This window comes from Cervus elaphus, chromosome 16 (genome assembly GCF_910594005.1).
Source record: "Cervus elaphus chromosome 16, mCerEla1.1, whole genome shotgun sequence".
NCBI classification, from domain to species: Eukaryota; Metazoa; Chordata; class Mammalia; order Artiodactyla; family Cervidae; genus Cervus; species Cervus elaphus.
The window spans coordinates 26,522,432-26,536,753 of record NC_057830.1 but is presented as its reverse complement, the minus strand read 5'-3'; the positions used below and the strand labels follow the sequence as shown (position 1 = coordinate 26,536,753).

The 14,322-nt window shown below is 45.3% G+C and overlaps 1 protein-coding gene across 6 annotated transcripts in view; it reads left to right on the top strand.

The window, feature by feature from the left end:
* The window catches only part of WNK2 (WNK lysine deficient protein kinase 2), a 144,322-nt gene that overhangs the window by 114,165 nt on the left and 15,835 nt on the right, over positions 1-14,322 (top strand). For 3 of the 6 annotated variants that reach the window (XM_043927676.1, XM_043927674.1, XM_043927672.1), the window contains 2 exons: positions 5,331-5,375; positions 6,829-7,088. In XM_043927676.1, the coding sequence (XP_043783611.1) occupies positions 5,331-5,375; positions 6,829-7,088 (305 nt within the window). The remainder of the gene's footprint in view (positions 1-5,330; positions 5,376-6,828; positions 7,089-14,322) is intronic. The other 3 variants (XM_043927677.1, XM_043927675.1, XM_043927673.1) reach the window with 1 other exon arrangement.

Sequence of the window (14,322 nt, the reverse complement as noted above, 5' to 3'; positions counted from 1 at the left end):
ACCTCGCGCATCACCCACTAGTCCTCTTTCTTCTGCCCGTGTGTGCCCGGCCTCGCCTGGGAAGCTGTGGCGAGGGCATCTGCACCTCTAGGCATCTCTAGGCATCTCCTAGTCGGACAAGTGTGTATATCACTGCTGTGAGGGTGGCCGGCCAGGCGTGGGAAGCAGATTGGAGCAGGGCATTTGGGGTAAAAGTGTGAGTGAAGAGTACCATGTAGCCCCTGAGATCATTGCCAGGCTACCTTTCTACTCAGGTGGTTCTACTTTTTTTTTAAGGGTTTTCATTTATATCATTATTAATTATTGTTTCAAGATAAAAATTATTTGAGGCTCAGTAGGGACAAAGGGTTTATGTTTTCCTTCTGTGCTTGTGTGTGTGGCTAGGAAGAAAGGAATGTGTATGGCACGGCTTGGTGGCAAACAGGGAGCTGGCCTACATAGATTGATTTTAGGTGGTGGTACAGGCTGGCCCATAAGGCTTTATTTCCTCTAATGCTATGAATCCAGTAATGCTGCCTGTTTTCACATAGTGGCCCTTTTAGGCATACCATGGCTAAGCTCGGAGAAGGCAATGGCACCCCACTCCAGTACTCTTTCCTGGAAAATCCCATGGATGGAGGAGCCTGGTAGGCTGCAGTTCATGGGGTCGCTAAGAGTCGGACATGACTGAGCAACTTCACTTTCACTTTTCACTTTCATGCATTGGAGAAGGAAATGGCAACCCACTCCAGTGTTCCTGCCTGGAGAATCCCAGGGATGGGGGAGCCTATGGGGTCGCACAGAGTTGGACATGACTGAAGCGACTCAGCAGCAGCAGCATGGCTGAGCTCCTAGTCTTTGGGCCACAACATGGCCCCCACATGCTCTGAGGTTGCAGGTCAGGAGGGTGTACTGTGGGTTCCTGCCCTGGACCTGCTCACTGAAGCCTCCAGCTGAGCCATGTGAAGCTTGAGCCTGTGCCCCTGCCCCTGCCCCTCTAACGGGGTGAGATACCCGAGGACTCCCCAGCCTGTCCCACGGGTGCTGGTATTTGCTGAGCCCGGCAGGGGGTTCTCTTGGACCTGTAGTCTGCCGGTTTCTGGGTGACCCCGGAGCTTTGTGCTCTGAGAGGAGACGGAGCACATGCCTCAGTGAGAGACCAGAGGGAAATGTTTAGGGCTGGCTTCAGCACCTGAAGCCTGAGAGGCAGGGGAACTTCGGGTTGGCTGCAAGGGCAGAGGGAGCTTGAGCTTGGGAGCTGAGGGCCATGGCTCTAGGGTTGCGGGGGCAACTGGTCCAGCCCAGAGCTGGAGGTAAAGCCAAGAGAAGGTTTTCAGTTTGTACAGGAGACAGGACTCTAGGAAAATAAAACCTGTGTTAAGCTTTGAAGTACACAAAGAAGGTCCCAGCTTCCATGAAGCTTGGAGAAGCTAAGAGGGGCTGGAGATGGGTGGGGGCACCTGGGGTGGAGCTGCAGGCAACTTGTGGAGGTGAGGCGGTAACTCGAGGTGGTGAAGCAGCCATGCTCAGGATGGAGAGCCAGGGGAGGGTGAAGCCTGGGTGCTGCCGTAGGGTGGGCACCAGAACAGGCCAGCCCCCAGAGCCGTATGCTGGCTGGCACTCAGGGAAGGGCAGACTTGGGAGTGAGGCTCTGGGCACAGATCCCTCCTTGGAGCCAGTGGAGGGTTCAAGGAAGCCTGGAGTCAGGGGTGTGAGGTCATGTTCAGAAAGTGGTTGTGTCCTGTTGGTCAGAAGCTGTGGTCAGACCCATTGATCTTCCCTGCGCCCCCCCCCCCCCCCCCGCCACCACTCTTCATCGGAACAGAGACTGGCGCAGGCCAAGCCTTTCTTTGTGCACGTGGAACGGTGGGGTCTGCCCTCTGTTTTTCTCACATGTCCATCAGCAGCAGGCCGGGTGTCGTCCATGCTGTAGCAGGTTTGTCTCTGGGACCGCTAGGTGCCACAGTGCAGCCCCCCAGGTTCTTCCCTCACCTGGGACTATTCTCAACCCTCCCTCTGGGGACTCACGAAGCCCCAGCCTACACTACGGGCACTCAGGATGAACTGTCCTAAGGGTAGGCCCTGTGCCAGTTGGGGAATGACGTTCAGGGTGGAGTCACGCTAGGGTAGAGCCGAGACACATCCTTCCTCCCTGGTCCTGCTTCCCAGAGAAGTTTCAGCTCCGTTCTCGGATCTAGGTGGCTTGATACAGAGACACCCAGGATGTTTTGTCTCTATGTCCCATTTGTCTTCTCTGCCAGAAGAGAGCACCTGATGTCAGGTGCAAGGCTGACCGGCGGAGTTGCTCCTCTTGCCATGGGGGAAGCAGGGAGGCCCCTGGCTGGTCCGCACTGAGGCTGTTGTCCCCAGGTCCTCGTGAGCTTTGTTACTATATGAACCTTGATAAACTGCAGGTGTGATAGTGGCTGCAGGGCCTGGCCCAGGCAGATGTGATAGTGGCTGCCCTGGCCCACCTCTTGAGCTGTTTGCCTGCATCATGTATCCTGAGATTTGAGGTGTTATTCTGGCAGTCCAAGGGTCTAAACAATATCGATCGGGTGCGTGACAGGGCTGGCCATCCATACCAGGAGCCGCCTCTGTTTCTATGCCAAAGTGAATATAGGGGCAAGTGGGGTGGGGGGCCTCGTTGCATGCAGGCCTGGGCAATGCCTGAGACTCCTGGCCTGGCTATGGGGGGTCCTGCAGACACGAGCTGCACCAGGACAAGATGTTAGGTCATCCAGTGTGTTGCTCCTTTGCAGTCTGGGAAGAACAGTTTTCTCAGTAGCTGGGAGAGGCTGCCAAGCCCCAGATCCCTAGCATCTGCCCGTGTGGAAGCTTCTCGGAGTATTTCTGGGGTTGCTAAACTGGCTTTTGCTAAGCCTTGGCTAAGGATGGAAGTGCTATGGGGAGGACTCTCTCTTCATGGGAAACCAGGGGGTGGGGCTGGTTAAAACCATTATTCCCCAAGTGCACCTGATGTCGGCTTCCTATGGGCCTGTGTGGGTCCCATGTAGGTATCCTGTGGGCTGCAAGTGGGCCCCTGGTGTGTCCCATGTGGGCCCTTTGTGAGTTCTGTGCAGGCCTGCTGCCCTTGCATTGCTCCCTTGTAGCTTATGTTCCTTGTAGCTGCCTTGTTCCTTCCTGCTCTGTAGGCAGGAACTCGATGTGTATACTAGTGTGGTGTGGGTTGAGCAGGGCTGGGTAGAGGCTTGTTCATCAGGCGCTGTCTGCATGGTGTGTGTTTAGAGCAGGACTCAGGCCAGGGAACAGACACAGGGGAAGAGATTCAAGGGGCTACTTGAGGATGGGCAGGGCTCTGGTGTGAGTATGGACTGGTTAGCCACATGAGGCCTGCTCAGCTGTGGTTTTGTAGAGCCAGACAGTGTGACCTGTGTGGAGGGATCCAAATCTGGTTTGTTTGTGTTAAAGACCCACCCCAAGGGCTGGGAGCTGACCAGGCTCTGGCCACCTCAGGGCCCGTGTTCAGCCAGGGCATGGAAGGCCAGGAGCTATGCTCCATCCCTCATGCTGTGTCCAGTGAGGGTGTGGGTTGGTATCGCTTTCTGGCTCTGAGCACGGTGTCCTGGTGTCAGGCTTTGACCCTGCCTGGGTAACCAGAAAGATCGATCCGGAGCCCTGATTTCAGGCTGACCACAGGCAGAGACTCCCTCTAGCAGGCAGCTTCTATGGCTGGCTGGCGTGTTCTCTTTCCCATGAGGGTGACAGGAGATAGCTCTGAATGCGGAGCTCTAGCAACACTAGGAGCTGCCAGGCAGGCACAGAGCAGCCTCTCGAAAGAACCTGTTACGGTTAAACTGCAGGGAGCTGGCAGAGTACTTAGTCCCAGGTCCCAGGGTCGTCTATAGGGGACTGCTGTGGTCCAGAGGACAGTACGACCCCAGGATCTCGACTAGGAAATCTGTGTTCACTTGTCATAAACGGTCACAGAGCCCAGAACCCGCCTCCCTTTGTACCTTGGAACCCCTAAAGGGCTCTGTGCGTCCACCTCAGGATGCAGACCAGTAAAAACTTTTCAAAGTTCCCACTGAGAATCAGTCTGGATTGTGCCTGCCTGGCCCAATTCCATTTTATTCTCTTTACAGACCCCAACTGAATAGCACCTCCCTTTTTACCAAGTCAGCCTCAGCGAACACAATAGGATGAACCAAGATAAGTGCAGCTCAGTGTGAGCTAGGTTTCTGAGCCAATGTGTACAGCTTTTCCCCAATAAGCCTTTGCCCCTGTCCCCAAATACAGTAAACAGGGTCTGGCCTTCCGTAGTGAGGGAGCTGGGAATGGTGCTGTGGTGGGCACTCTCTTGGGAGAATGGGGGTGTGTAGGGAATCGTGCTCCAGGGGAGGGGCCGTGGGCAGGAGCACAAACAGACCCTCCATGCTAGCGTGGCCTTGCTGAGTGACCTTGGGAGCATCTGAGCCATCCTTGCCCATCCCATCTTTGCCTGCTCGGCTGCCTGGAATGCCACACGGTAAGCTGGGTGTGGCAGCCCCTTTCAACCAGCTCATCTGCCCTCCAGGTGGGCACTAATTGTCAATGCCAAACACTAAAGTTACTGTCCATCTGTCTTAGCACAGGCAGCCTCTGGGAGCACGGGGTCTGGGAGCTCTTAGTGATGGTGCAGTAAGGGGGCCTCTCACCTTGCCCCATAGGGTGAGATAGGGATAGGGAATACCCAACGAGGCAGCTGTGTTACCAAGAATGAGGATCAGCTTCCCTCCCACCTCTGTAGACAGGGCTCCTCATATTTCTGTCTCAACACTCACCACTGGCCTGTTCAGGGCAGCCCAAGATCCCGGATTGGCCTCAAATCTGCAAAACAATGTATCTTTTTGCACTTGGAAAACTGCCCATGAGCCTAACACCAGGCAGGGCCACGCTGTGCTCCACTGAGAGTTCTCCTGGCTGACTTTTACTGGGCATCCTGCCTCAACCAGCAGGACTCCCCAAAACCTTACATTTGAAAGCCAAGCAGTGTGCTTTGCTTTTTTTTTTTTTTTTAATTGTTTTTTTTTTTTTCTTTTGCTATCTCTCTTTCTCTCTCTTTTTTTTTTTTTTTTTTTTTGGAATATGCTTCTAGAGACACACACACTTCTACCTGAAGCTTGGGGCTTGGCCCTGCACCTCCGCCCCTCGGCGAAGCTCGTGTGAACCTCCACACTGACGTGGGGGCCTCCCAGTTAGCCCAGGAGGCTGGTCCCTTCTCTCTGAACTGCTGGCCTTTGCTCCTCCTCGCACACTGATGACCTTTGCTTAGAGTGTGGTGGCTTGTCCCCCTCGTGTGCTGTCCCGCCTAACCCTGTGGTCTTGTGTCGTTTCTTCTTCCCTTGCAGGGTCTGCCTTGAAGCGTCTCTGTCTAGGCAAAGAGCACAGCAGTCGTAATTATCGGGTTTTTTACCCCTTGTCCGCTTCCATCGCATGGGCTTTATTGTGGCTAATGTGCATCAGGGTTTCCGCGGCTGGACCGGGAGCCGAGGGCCCAGCGGGCAGGCGGGTGTGGACCCGCTCCGTGCCCACCCTCCGTGGGTGCTGCTGGGCCTCCACCTGGCGAGATAGCCGCCCTCAGGCACCCTTTCAAGCCTCCGTGGCTCCTAGAGTTTGTGCATTCTCGCCAGTTCACACCTAACTGGCTTTCCTTCTCCGAAACGTCCATGTATTACCCATCATTAATTGGCTCCTTTTCCAAAACCGTAGGAATGAGTATTTCCTTCAAGTGCTAAAGATGAGTGCCCCTACAGAGGAGAGATGCCGGGACAAAATGGGTATCAGTTTACCTGGGCCGCCCACTGCTCTCATCTCATGCCTCTTTTTTTTTTAATTTTTAAAATTTTTCTGTTTTTCTTTTTGGGCTGAAATGTTCATGTAGAAATAGCAACGTGTGTAAAATCTCATCACTAATGTTTAACTGTTTGTGTCTGTGCTTTTTCATTGCTAGCCTCTAAAGTAAACTATGTTTTGCAATGACTTGTTTGAAGAGATGGTCATTGGGTTATTTATTTAGTGCAGAAAATTAAAAAATTGGCTTATCCAAAATTGCCAACCAGAAATTATGTACTGGATGAGGAAAGGGACATAATTTTTGAAAGTTTGAAAGTCCTATTTTGGTCCTTAAAAAAGACCTTTGAGTAAAGTGGCCAAGTGTGCTCACCGTTGTCCAGCTTCACCTAAGCCACAGCCCCAGGCCTTCGTTGGGCATCTGGGCCTCCCAGTTCCTTTTTCTACAAGCATCAGCCTCTTAGTTGGCACCAAGGCTCTGGGTGTTTGTACCCCTTATTTTTATTACATGCTCTGCTAAGGAGAGGCATGGTTTCTGTGTCTTAAATTCCAGATCCCCAAATCATTATCGTTCACAGAAACAGCAGTCCAACCTATTGCAAGCGTCTTCCCTTTGTTGGAAGGATATTGGTAGCTGCTACGCACTCTGCCCGAAGTATTGTTGAGTCTCCCCTGGATACTCATGTTAGAACTTCGAGTGCAGAAGCCGGAGGACTTTGCCCCTAGTCTGGGTCCAGCTATACCGGCAGTTTTCTGAACTCCCACACACGGAAGTCTGGTGGTCCTGGGCAGTGTGGGCACAGAGTGGATACTGTGTAAAGCTGCCAGCAGTTGGGATCCTGACCCCTGACTGTTGAGATGGGTAATGGCTGCCTGGCAAAGCCTTGTAGCCTGAGATCACTCCACTGTGTCTAAAACTGCATGGACCCCCAAATGCAGACCATCTCCTGAAGCAAGGTGTTGCCTGGCTTAAGCGAGACCATTGTTGAAATGACTGCAGCCGGCCAGTGGTGCTGGCGGGCGGTGTCACCAACCTGGCCTGTGTGTGCTCCCCAGGGTCCTCCACCAGCAGCCTGGTCCCGGGCCCTGAGCCGGGCCCCCAACCTGCCCTGCACATCCAGGCGCAGGTGAACAACAGCAACAACAAGAAAGGCACCTTCACGGACGACCTGCACAAGCTGGTGGACGAGTGGACAAGCAAGACGGTCGGGGCCACACAGCTAAAGCCGTCACTCAACCAGTTGAAGCAGACGCAGAAATTGCATGACATGGAGGCCACAGCAGGCTGGCCTCTGGCCTCTGGCGAGGCGCGGGCTGTAAGTGGGGCATGGTGAGGGGGTGAAAGGGGATGGATTTGCCCAGAGTCGAGGGGACGGAATGGGAGTGAAGCCATGACTCCAGATCTCAGCAGAGCAGTAGGCCCTGACCTGGTGCTGGGCAGTGTCTCGGTGGGACTGGCCAGCAGCTAGCAGATGTGGCCTTGTCCTGCTGGCCCCACCTTCACTGTCTTCCATCAGAACCCAAGCTGGCAAAGTGGGCATGGTCTGCATGACATACCCAGGGGATACCTCTTGTTGCGTTTTAGCTCAGGTGTGCCCAGAACACGTGGGGCAGAAGTGAGGAGCTGCTGTCTTTGGTTCTGTTGTATGATTGTTCCTGGATCAGGACTGCTGACTTCAAAACCTACTTTGAAGGAGTATTCCCTCTTTTTTAGTCTCCTGGGGGAGTTTGTGCAAGATTATGTTATTTCTCCCTGAAATGTTTAGCAAAGTTTACTGGTGAAGCCATCTGGGCCAGGAGGTTTTATTTTATTCTGGGTTTTTTTTTTTTTTAAACTTTTTATTTTATATTGGAATGTGGTCAACTAATAATGTGGTCTTGGTTTCAAAGGTACAGCAAAGTGTTCCAGTTATACATACACATGTGTCTGTTCTTTTTTCAATGTTTTTTCCCATTTAGGTTGTTTCCTAATACTGAACAAAGTTCCCTGTGCTATACAGTAGGTCCTTGTTGGTTATCCATTTTTTGGTGGGGGAGGGGGCTGCACTGAGTCTTCACTGTGGCCCGTGGCCTCTTTGTTGCACACAGACTTTCTCTAGTTGTGCGTGGGGGCTTCTCTCTAGTTGTGGTGTGTGGGGTTCTGTTGATTGGCGCACAGACTCCCTAGTTGTGGCATGCAGGCTCTAGAGTGTGTGAGCTCAGGAGTTGCAATGTGCAGGCTTAGTGGCCCTGCAGCAAGCATGTGGGATCTTCCCCAACCAGGGGTGGAACTCGCATCCCCTGCAGTAGAAGGTGGATTGTTAACCACTGGACCACCAGGGAAGTCCCTGTCCATTTTAAATATAGCAGTATGTACGTCAGTCCCAAACTCCCTAGCTGTTCCTGCGCCCATCCTTCCCCACAGTAACTATAAGTTCGTTCAAGTCTGTGAGTCTGTTTCTGTTTTGTAAATAAGTTCATTTGTATCATTTTTTTCAAGACTTTGCATAAAGTAGTGATATTTTACAATATTTGTCTTGCTTGGTCTGACTTACTTCATTCAGTATGACAGTCTTTAAGACCATCCATGTTACTCCAAAAGGCATTATTCATTCTTTTTAATGGCTAAGTAATGTTTCACTGTATATGTGTACCACATCTTTATCTGTTCATCCGTCCATGGGCCAGTAGGTTGCTTCCATGTCTTGCCTATTGTAAACAGTGCTACAATGAACATTGGTGTGCATGTATCCTTTTGGGCCATGTTTTTGTCCCCATACATGCCCAGGAGAGGGATTATAGGATCATATGGTAACTCTGTTTTTAGTTTTTTGAGAAGCCTCCATACTGTTCTCTACAGTGGCTGTGAAGTGAAGTGAAAGTCGCTCAGTCATGTCCGACTCTTTCTGACCCCATGGACTATACAGTCCATGGAATTCTCTAGGCCAGAATACTGGAGTGGGTGGCCTTTCCCTTCTCCAGGGGATCTTCCCAACCCAGGGATCAAAACCCAGGTCTCCCGCATTGCAGTCAGATTCTTTACCAGCTGAGCCACAAGGGAAGCCCACGGTGGCTGTACCGATTTACATTTCTACCAACATTCTCTTCACACTCTCTCCAGCATTTATTGTCTGTACATTTTTTGATGATGGCCTTTTATTTTATTTTTTTGAGTGTGGGAAGGTTCAAAAGTTTCAAATGTACAAAAGATTGAAAATTCTTCAGTGAACTCTCAGGTACCTCTTCCTGTGAGCTGTGATTGACATTTTGCTGGTATGTATTTGTCACATATCCCTCCATCCCTTGAGGGTAAGGTTTCCATTATGAATTTAATTTCCTTTACAGTTTTAGTACCATTTAGGTTTTCTATTCTTTCTGTTAAATTCTGCTTTTCTAACAATCGGTACATCTCTAAATTTATCTGTTTTCCAATTAATTGATATAAAGTTGTTTGTAATATCTTCTCTTCACAGTTCGCAGGATTTCCAGTGATGTCTTGTTTTTCATTCCTGATAATGGTGATTTCTCTCAGTTTATAAATTTTATTAACCTTTTCAAAGTGCACATCACTTTGGTGATAATTCTTTATTGTATGTTTCATTAGTTTCTTTTATTATTTCTTTTATCTTTGGGTTACTTTTTTCTAGAAAGTTTCTTGAGATATGTAGTGCATTGATTTTGAGCCTTTCTTCTTTTAATATAGGTATTCAGGCTATAAAATTCCTTCTACTGGTATTAGCTGCATTCCAAAGATTTCTATATATAGCATTTTCTTTAGCCTTCTGTTCAAATATTTTATAGTTTCCATGGTGATTTGAGGTACTATATTAATTAATTGAGGTAATATAGTTATTAGTGTCTTCTCAGGTGGTAAAGAATCCGCCTGCCAAGCAGGAGACTCAGGTTCAATCCCTGGGTCGGGAAGATCACCTGGAGAAGGGAATGGAAACCCACTCCAGTATTCTTGCCTGGGAAATCCCATGGACAGTGGAGTCCAGCATGCTACAGTCCATGGGCTTGCAAAGAGTTGGACACAACTGAGCAATATAGTTATTAATCTTTTTGTTAGTGTTTTGTTTGTTTGTTTGTTTAGCCTAAATGCACTGTGATAAGAGAACAACTTTTGTGTGTTTTCAGTTCTTTAAAACTTGCTGGGACTGATTTTTGACCCAAGTTGTGAGTCTTGGTCACTGCTTCACAGGTGCTTGAGGTCATCGCCTTTCGTTCTGTCTCGTATCCACACTCCCCGTCTGAACTTCCTCTCTTCCTCTTCTGTAGCACCCTCCTGACACTGCACCTCCATTAAACTCCTCAAATCTCTGCTCCATTATTCTGGAACAGAATTGAGAGCTCATAACCGGGCCCCAAGGCCCTGCAGGGTCTGCACCCAGGCCTCGGGCAGGCTAGTCTCTACTTTTCTGTTCAGACTCCACCACATCAGCTCTCTTATCTGTGCTGGGCCAGGTCCTCTTGGTCAGCTCTGCTGATGGTGTTGTTCAGATATCTGCGATTCTTAATAAGGTTTTGGTTTTTTTCTTAACTATTCACAACTGTCCATTTCTAGAACTTTTTTGTTATCCCAGATAGAAACTACACAATAAGAAACAACTATCCAGCCCCTCTTTCTGGTAACTGGTTATCCAGCCACTGGTAACCGCTATTCTACTGTCAGTCTCTGTGAATTTGACTTCTTTTCTTACCTCATGTAAGAGGAATCATACAATATTTTCCCTTTTGTCACTAACCTATTTCACTTAGTATAATGCTTTCCAGGTTCAGTTATTTTAAAAATTGTGGTCAAATACGCATAACATAAAATTTAACATCTTAACCTTTTAAAAATATATACAGTTCAGTGGTATTAATTATATTTATATTGTCCAACCATCATATGTCTACATACATATGTAGACCACCATATCTACACATATCTACATACATATGTAGACCACCATATGTCTACAAAATTTTTTCATTTTGTAGAACTGAAACTTTACACTCAATGAAAAATATTTGCCTATATATGCCCCCTTTAGCCCCAGCCCTTTTCAACTATCATTCTGTCTATGAATGTGACTTCTTTAGGTACCTAATATTAGTAGAATCATATAGTATTTGTCTTTTTGTAAACTGGTTTATTTCACTTAGCATAATGTCTTCAAATTTCATCCATGTTGTAGCATAAGTGAGCATTTTTTAACACTGAGTGATAGTCCATTGTATGTATATGCCACGATTTTTTTTATCCATTCATCCATTGATGGACACTTGGGGTGCTTCTATCTTTTAACTGTTGTGAATAATGCTACTGTGAACATGGGTATATAGATATTTCTTTGAGTCTTTGCTTTCAGTTCTTTGGGATTCCAGAAGTGGAATCGCTAAATCATATGGTATTTATAGTTTTAACTTTTTGAGGAATCACCAAACTACTTTCCAGAGCAGCTGCACTATTTTACATTCCCACCAACAATACATAAGGATTCCACTTTCTCCACATCCTTGCTAACACTTTTTAAAATTTTTCTGATTTTTTAAAAATAGTAGTCATCTTGATAGGTATGAAGTGGTATCTTCTAGTTTTGTTTTGCATTTCCCTAATAATAGGTTATGTTGGGCATCTTTTCAGGTGCTTATCGTCCATTTGTAGGTCTTCTTTGATTCAAGTCTTTTGCCCATTTTTAAACTATAAACAAAAGAAATTTATTTTCACAGTCCTGAGTGCTGGATGTCTGACATGAACGTATCAGCATGCTAGGGTGAGGGCCTTCCAGGTTGCAGACTTCTTATTGTATCCACCATTGTATGGTGGAAAGAGCTTTTGAATTGAGTGTTTTTGTTGTTGTTGAGTTGGAAGAGTTCTCTATATATTCTGGATAGATATTAATCTCTTTTCAGATAATATGATTTGTAAAAATCATCTTCTATTCCTTGGGTTGCCTTTTTGCTCTGTTGATAATGTCTTTTGATACGTAAACATTTTTAATTTTCATGAAGTCCAGTTTACCTATTTTTTCTTTTTATTGCCTGTGACTTTGGTATCATATCCGGTAAATCATTGCCAAATCCAATATTATAAAGCTTTCTCTCCATGTTTCCTTCTAAGAGGTCTCTAAAGATGCTAAGAGTTTAAATATCTGTAGCTCTTATGTTTAGAGCTTTTAATCCATTTTGAGTTAATTTTTATATGTAGTGTTTGGTAAGGGACTAGCTTTATTCTTTTGCGTGTTGATATCTTGTTTGTACCAGCAGTATTTGTTTAAAAAAAAAAAAAGTGTTCTCTTCCCATTGAATGCTCTTGGCACTCTTGTTGGAAATCAATTGGCCAGATATGCAAAGGTTTATTTCTGGATTTTCTATTCTATTCCACTTGTCTACAGTCTATCCTCTTACTAACGTTACAATGTTTTGATTTCTGTGGCTTTGCAGTAAGTTCTGAAGTCAAAAAGTCAGAGTCTTCCAATTTTGATCTTTTTCAAAATTGTTTTGGTTATTGGAATCCCTTAAAAATCCAAATAAGTTTTAGGATGAGTTTTTATATTTCTTGAAAAAATGCTATTGAGATGTTGATAGTGATTCATTGAATCTGTTTAGATTCATTTTGGGTTGTATTGACATAGTAACAATATTGTCTTCAAATCCATAAATACAGGATGTCTTCCCATTTATTTAAGTTTGCTTTAATTTCTTTTGACAGTATTTTGCAGTTTTCAGTGTATAAGTCTTTCAACTCCTTAGTTTAATTTTTCCCAATTATTTTATTCTCTATGTTTAAATGTAATTGTTTTCTTAATTTCCTTTTCAAATTATTCATTGCTAGTGAATACAAATACAACTGACTGTGGTGTGTTGATTTTGTACCCTGCAACTTTGCTAAATTCATAAATTCTAGCAGTGTGTGTGTGTGTGTTCTTTAGGGCTATCTGCATATAACAATGTGTTATCTCCGAACAGAGGTAATTTCACTTCTTTCTTTCCAGTTTGAATGCCTTTTATTTCCTTTTCTTGCCTAATTTCTCTGGCTAGAACTTCAAGTACTATATTGAATAGAAATGGCAAAAGTGGCCATCTTTGTCTTTATCTTAGAGGAAAAGCTTTCTGATTTTTCACATCATAATGATATTTCACATCATTATGATGTTAACAATGGGTTTTTCATATATGACCTTCATCATACTGAGAATATTCTGTGTTATTTCTAGTATGTTGAGTGCTTTTGTCATGAAAGAGTGTTAGATTTTGGCAAGTGGTTTTTTGCATTAAGATGATCATAGTTTTTCAAACTTTCATTCTATTAATGGTATATTATGTTGATTGATTTTCATATATTAAATGATCCTTGCATTCCTCAGATAAATTGCACCTGGTCACGGTTTATACTCCTTCTTATATACTATTGAATGCAGTTTGCTACTTTCTGCATCAGTATTTATCAAAGGTATTAGGTTGTAATTTTTTTATTGTGATATCTTTATCTGGCCTCGATAGCAGGGTGATGCTGGCTACATATAATGATTTAGGAAGTGTTCCCACCTCTTCAGCTTTTTGGAAGAGTTTGAGAAGTATTGGTATTAATTCTTTAAATAGTACAGCTTACCAGGGAAGTCATCTTATCCTGGGGCTTTTCTTTGTTGAGAATTTCTTTTTTTCTTTATTCTTTTTCTTTTTTTTCATTTATTTTTATTAGTTGGAGGCTAATTACTTTACAATATTGTAGTGGGTTTTGTCATACATTGACATGAATCTTTTTTCTTAATAATTCAATCTCAATACTTCTTATAGGTCTATTCAGATTTTCCTGTTTCCTCTTGAGTCTGTTTTGAAAGTTTATCTGTTTCTAGGAATTTGTATACTTCATCTGAGTTATCCAGTTTGGTGGCTAAAAACTTTGCCAAATTTTTATCTTTTTAAAGCACCAAGTTTTGATTTCATTGATTTTTCTTTATTGTTTTTCTTTTCTGTATTTTGTGTATGTATCTTATTTGTAATCTTTATTATGGTATACATTTAAGTTGTTGACTTAAGATCTTTCTTTTTTAATGTAGACTTTTACAGTTCCAAATTTCCCTCTGGACATTATTGTGTTTTCCTTTTAATTTGTTCTAAGGTGATTAGATATGATAGACAGAGTACCTGAAGAGCTATGGACAGAGGTTCATGACATTGTACAGGACACAGGAATCAAACTATACCCAAGAAAAAGAAATGCAAAAGGGCAAAAATACTTGTCTGAGGAGGCCTTACAGATAGTTGTGAAAAGAAGAGAAGCTAAAGGCAAAAGAGAAAAGGAAAGATACACCCATCTGAATGCAGAGTTCCAAAGAATAGCAAGGAGAGATAAGAAAGCCTTCCTCAGTGATCAATGCAAAGAAATCGAGGAAAACAATAGAATGGGAAAGACTAGCGATCTCTTCAGGAAAATTAGACATACCAAGGGAACATTTCATCAAAGATGGAGCACAATAAAGGACAGAAATGGTATGGACCTAACAGAAGCAGAAGATATTAAAAGGTGGCAAGAATTCCCAGAATAACTGTACAAAAAAGATCTTCACAACCCAGATAATCTCG